This window comes from Eschrichtius robustus, chromosome 4, assembly GCF_028021215.1.
Source record: "Eschrichtius robustus isolate mEscRob2 chromosome 4, mEscRob2.pri, whole genome shotgun sequence".
Lineage (NCBI taxonomy): Eukaryota > Metazoa > Chordata > Mammalia > Artiodactyla > Eschrichtiidae > Eschrichtius > Eschrichtius robustus.
This window is the reverse complement of record NC_090827.1, coordinates 89965829-89971828: the sequence shown is the minus strand read 5'-3', so window position 1 is coordinate 89971828 and position 6000 is coordinate 89965829. Positions and strand designations below refer to the sequence as shown.

General features: G+C 47.7%; 1 protein-coding gene across 1 annotated transcript in view; it reads left to right on the top strand.

Annotated features, from left to right (window-relative positions):
• The first annotated feature begins 731 nt into the window (after positions 1-731).
• The window catches only part of NWD2 (NACHT and WD repeat domain containing 2), a 191641-nt gene continuing 186372 nt past the window's right edge, over positions 732-6000 (top strand). The window contains exon 1 of the mRNA XM_068542259.1: positions 732-882. Coding sequence (XP_068398360.1) covers positions 732-882 — 151 coding nt within the window. The remainder of the gene's footprint in view (positions 883-6000) is intronic.

Sequence of the window (6000 nt, the reverse complement as noted above, 5' to 3'; positions counted from 1 at the left end):
TGCGTCTAACTTTGAGGCGGAATTCCCAGCACTTGGGCAAAACACGCGCAGACGCCGGGATGCGAGCGTTTTTGAAAATGCTCAGGGCTTGTTTGACCTTTAGTAGAGTTGGAGGAGGAGTAGCAGAAATCTCGGGCTAATTTCTTTCAGTTCGTCCACCGAAGAGGCAGCCAGGAGCGCCTGGGCTCGCCCTCAGAGAGGCCCTCGCGCCGAGGGCCCCCCGCGCCAGAGCCGCCCTTAATTTAATTAAGTCGCGGGATATTCCTGTGCCCCGCGGGAGGCGGCTGGCGATAAACTCCGGACGCCGTTTGTAGATAAAGTTTGGTCCGCTCCACTTGCCCGCTCTGTCCGGGCCCCGTTGACCGCCCCCTCCTCTAGCGGCGGGCGCGGGCGGGGACATGGCCACGGGCTCGGCTTCCCGGCGCAAAGGGGCGCCGCGCGCGTAGCCGCCGCCACGCTGACCTCCCGCTCCCGTCGGCTACTGCGCTGAGCCCTGGCAGCAAGCGAAGGCTGACGCCCAGAGGGGCAGGAGGCGGCGGTGAGAGGGGCCCGAGGGTCCGTATGGCCGCTCTCCGCCGGCCGTTGGTGTGCGCCACGGAGCTCGCCCGCGTCGCCTCGGGCTCGGACCGGCTCTGAGCCGCGCCGCCTGCGGGGATCGACCTAGCCGTTCCGCGGAGCCGCGGGCAGGAACCCGAGGAGCGGGAGTCGGCGGCTCTTCCTCCCTGAAGGCAATGTGGCCGGCCGGCGCGGGCACCAGGCTGCCCTGTCCCCGGGACTCTGCGCTCCGGCGGGCGGCTTTCTCTGGGAACCTCACCGCCCTGCCTTCTCACCTGATGCCAGCCGGCCGCAGCGTCCGGGTCTTCATCAGTGCCAACCCTGAAGGTAAGTGCCTCGCTTGCGCTTGTCCGTCTGTCCTTCTATCCGTCTGCGCGGCGGGAGCCAGAGAGAGTGCCATGGCACAGCCGGGCGCGCCGGGCGTCCCCGGGGCTCCCTTTCTCTAGCTAATACCGAGGCTGTCCTGAGCGCTTGGGACTTTAATTTCAATCACTTTTCTTCTTCCCTCGCTCATTCCTTCTGCCTGCTGACTTCCCCTGGGACACCCATTTCTCGCCCCCTGGGTTCTTTTCCCTTGGTCTAAGAAATGTCCGAGGTATTCACAGACGCTTCTGGAAGCTTCATCCTGCCACTCCCCACCCCCACCCCGTTTTTCTTTCCTTTAGCGGTTTCTTCTCCGAGGTTATCGTGAAACGCAAATAAGACGTCCTCTCGCTCTCGGCTCCGCGGCAGATTCCTGAATGGGGGCTCCCTCCTCTGCCACTTGTTCAGGCCGAGGCGAAGTGAGAGCATGGGGTTCCCCGAGGCTTGCCTCTTGCCGGTGTGCCAGTGGGACCCTTTGTCTTGGGGAGCTAAGGAGACCCTTGTGAACCCAAGATCCGCAGAGATCGAGGGGAAACGCGCTGTGCGGTCCCGAAACAGGCTGACGCTGGTTTCCAGGTGGAGCGTTCAGGATGAGTTCATCTCTACAGTTGGGTCTTGGGCTAGATCGCCCCGGTCTAGAAGTTGGCCTTCTCAGTCGTGTTCTAGCTAAAGGCTGGGGACCTGGTAGCTGCTAAATGAAAACTTGTTGATTTATTGCATTCACAAACCACAGCGGCTGAGCTCCGGGTGGTCAGTTTCTCTCTCATCACTACCTATCAATTCCCAGTCCCGAACGTTAACTTTCATTCCCAGTAAGTGAAGAAAAAGTAGGATGCATTTGACGTGGCTTGGATAAAACTGTAAGAGTTGCTCTTTCCCAGAAAAATAAATGTTTGGCCCTAAGATGAGTTTATAGGAGACTGAAATAGGCGTGTGAGATGGGAAACTTGCTACACTCTAACAAGCCTTGGTTCTGACAAAGAAGTAAAGGAAAAAAGAAAGTTAACAGTCATATGGATAGAATCATCATTTCAAAACCCAAGGTTCTGGTTGCTTGTGAAAAGCATTCAGAGGACCTATAAAAAATAGCTTTCTAAAAACATTACTCTTTCATAAAACGCTAGCAGAAATTTCAGGTACAGTTCACCTTATGACAAGGGGATTGGGAAAACAATCAAATAGGTAGATAACCCACAGTGATTAGTATTAGAAGGGCTGTATACTTTTGAGGGAGGGTTTGCCTGTCCTTTTATCAGTTTACAACTCAGTTTCACAGCATTTAGTAATTAAGGAGGCTTTTTGAAAGCTGCAGTACATTCTTTAAAATTCCTTTCATCTGAACTATGTCTTGCAGGATTTTTTACTTAAATCTAGATAAAGAAAACTGTGGGGCTGTGCAGCCTGTTGAAGGACCTAAGGAAGTTTGCAACTTAAGTTTTCGGTGTTGTTTTTAAAAATATTGATAAAACAGCAGTATTTGAGAGAATTTAATTTTCCTGAGCTTAACACTTCTTATGAGGTTTTTTTTTAAGTGTGCTGATGTAAAACCAGTTAAATAACACTTTTCTTTAAACAAGTTGTTTTTAAATACAGTGAAAAGTCTGTTAATATCATTAGTAGTTTATTTTTAAATTTGTAATTTCTAGGATAAAAATCAGTGATAATGAATTTATATCAAGTTAGCTTAATATTGAATTAATATTCAAGATTAATGTCATTTTTCTTAAGCCAGTACATGTGATTCTATAAATTTTCCCATTTCTTGAAATACGCTAGAAGCTTCAGCGTGTATTAATATTAGGACAGCAGACAAGAGAGGGGGTGGATCATGCCTTCTGGTCACTGAGCTGGGCAGCTTGCACATTGATCTTAAAAGACCAGAAATGTGAATCTTACCTGAGAAATTGCAGTAGGAGCAGGACTTCAACTTTATCCCAAATGGAGAGCCGAGGGTATATTAAATAGAAATGACAGAGATAGGTTTTTTTTTTTTTTAAGAGCCTGAACATGAAGCTTTGAGATCTCCGTAAATGCTCTGTCAGAGACAGCACTTTACCACCAGATCTTTGTGGATATGACTCAGGAAGCAAATGGTTGTGTTTTGGTGCGATCCCATATTAGATTGTTGGCCAATACTCAAGAGCCTCTCCACTGTCAAATTAAGACAAAGAATATTACCTCATGCTTTTCTTTACAAGCGGGAATCCAGTTTATGCTCTAAATAAAAGCTTCTCTGTGTTGAACTCATAGCAGTACTTTTAAGAATCCAGGAAGGATCTCCCTTAGATTGCTTTACAAAGCTTGTATGAAATTTCCCTATCAGTAATTAAGATAATACATGTTTTTAGAACATAGATTAGCTCAGTCAGTAGTTCGGTTTTCGTTCTCAAACCCTGTGAGGATGGTGGACCAGAGGGTGTTCTCCCTATTTTACAGATGAGAAAACTGAGGCACCAGGTTAAGCTAGTTGCCTGAACTCATCTAGCAGAATGAAACAAGCTGGAGCCTGCAGGGGCCTCAAAACATCTCTCTTGGTACTTAGGTTCATGCCTGATTTCTGTAAATGTCTTACACCCATATGGTCAAGAAAATCAGCTGGCTGTAGTCAACAATGCTGGCCTTCCTCTTGAAGCCTGACAGCCACAAGAAGCTGAGTAGCAGGAAGGAACCATAGCTGCCCTGACCCACTTTACCCCCATGAAAAGGTAGCCATAGGAGCATTCAAAGAAATGGCAGGATTTTCTGAACTCTAAAGGACACATTCCTATTCAAAAGTATATCTGCATCAGACCTGTCCCCACTGTGTGATAGACACTTGAGAAGAACCAGTGTGGGAGAGGAGTAACTGTCCCCCGTTCTCTTGCGTGGACGGACCTTGGACTTCATCTAGTCCCACCTCCCACCAACGTAGCAGTCCCATCTGTGGCATCTTTATTAATCCTTGGAATTTTTCCAGTCATTTAACCACTGTCTCTCTGCCGGAATGGCACTTACACCTCCTTGGAACAGTGGTTCTAAAGCATGTAGAAATTTCTCCACTGTGATTAGCCTGAATTGAATTGTCCGTGAATATGCAGAGGAGAAGAGCCTGCACGGTTCTCTCCCTGTGACTGAAATTGGAGGGGCCTGTTATAGTATTCCTCTTCTCTGCTTCAGTTCTTATCCAAGGCTCCTTTTCTTATAAGGACACGTCTCATATTGGGGACTCTACTTTCATCATCCCAAAGGCCCCACCTCCAAATATGATCACATTGGGAGTTAGGGCTTCAACATATGAACTGGGATGGGGGTGGAGAACAAACACTCAATCCATAACATTCTGCCCCTGACCCCCCTGCAAAATTCATGTCCTCCTGGCATGCCAAATACATTTATTGCATCTCAACAACTGCAAAAGCCTTGTCTTCCTGTAGCATCAACTCTAAAGTCGAAAGCCCAAAGTCTCAACTAAATAATATGTGGGTGAGACTCCAAATAGGACTCATCCTGAAGCAAAATTCCCCTCCGACTGTGAAGCTGTTAGGTAAGTTATAGGCTTCCAAAATACAATGAGGGGACAGGCATAGGATAAAGTTTTTCATTCCGAAAGGAATGAGAAAACTGGGAAAATTGGAAGGAAGAAAAGGTTGAAGGGTTCCAAGCAAACCCAAAACCTGGCAAGGCAAATGCCATTAGGTTTTAAGGCTCTAGAATAATCCTTTTTGATTTGATGCTTTGCCTTCTGGACCTGCTGGGGTGGCAGTCTCACCTTTATGGCTCTGTAGGGAGGGAATCACCCACCCAGGCTCCAGGAGGCCCTGTCCCCAAGTCTTTAGGCAGAGGCCACCTCCCCTGTTGAAGCCCAGGTGATGCCCTCCCCCAACTTTGAAACCAAGGAGGCAGCCCTGATGACCTCTGAATCTTTGGGGTCATTCTTCCTTTGTCTTCAAGAAGAACACATATTCACAGGCAGTAGCCCTGTGTTTCCAATCCTGTAGGGCCTAAGAGGTCTGACAGCCTTCCTTTCTGTCAACCTGTCTCCTCCAGTTCACACCGGCCGTGTTTCTGCTGGGCGGGGGGTGGGGGGGGCGGTCCATGCTTCACACCTATACTCATTTCTTTACCAAATGGTTGTGTAACCACACCCTTACTGTTCTTTTCAGAACAAACCTCCACATGTTTTTTGCAATATGGATAGGCAGAGAGCTTTCAAGATCATCAAGTTCTGATTCCTTTTTGCTTAACAGTTATTACTTCAATTCATCTCTCTTTCTCATTTTACTATAAACAGTTAGGAGAAACCAAGCCAATCCTGCAATACTTTCTTAGAAATCTCCTCAGCTGAACATCCAGTTTCATTGGTTCTAAATTCTACCTTCCACAAAACACTGTTCAGCCAGTTCTTTGCTACTTTATAAGTCACTTTTTCTCCATTGTCCAATAACATGTTTCTCATTTCTGAGAGTCACCAAAAGGCCTTTGTTGTCGATAGTCGGGTCATGATTGTTTATGTATTCTCTGAGAAGCCATCTCTCCAGCTCTCCTCTTTTCTTTCTGCGCTCTTACCAGAGTCTCCTTTAACAGTCCCTTCATGGCGTTCTTGGCTTTTTCTAGCACGCACCTCAAAACTCTTCTAGCCTCTACCAGGTTCCAGAGCTGTTTCTGCATTCTTAGATATTTGTTTGAGCAGCACCCCACTTCTTGGTACCAAAATCTGTCTTAATTTCCTAGGGTTGCCATAACAAATTACCACAGATTGGGCTTTAAACAACAGAAATCTATAGTCTTATGATTCTAGAGTCTAGAGCCTGAAATCAAGGTGCTAGCAGGGCTGTGCTCCCACTGAAGGCTCTAGGGAAGAAACTTTCTCTGCCTCTTCCTACCAAAGTAGGATGCAAGTCCTTGACGTCTGTGGGCTTGTGGCTTTATCACTGCAGTCTCTGCCTCATCCTCGTATGGGGGAGAGAGAACTCTTGTGTCTCATCTGCTAAGGACAGTAGTCCCATCATGGGACCCTACCCTCATGACCTCATCTAAACCATTATCTCCCAAAGGCTTCACCCCAAAATACCATCACACTGGGGGGGTTAGGACTTCAACATG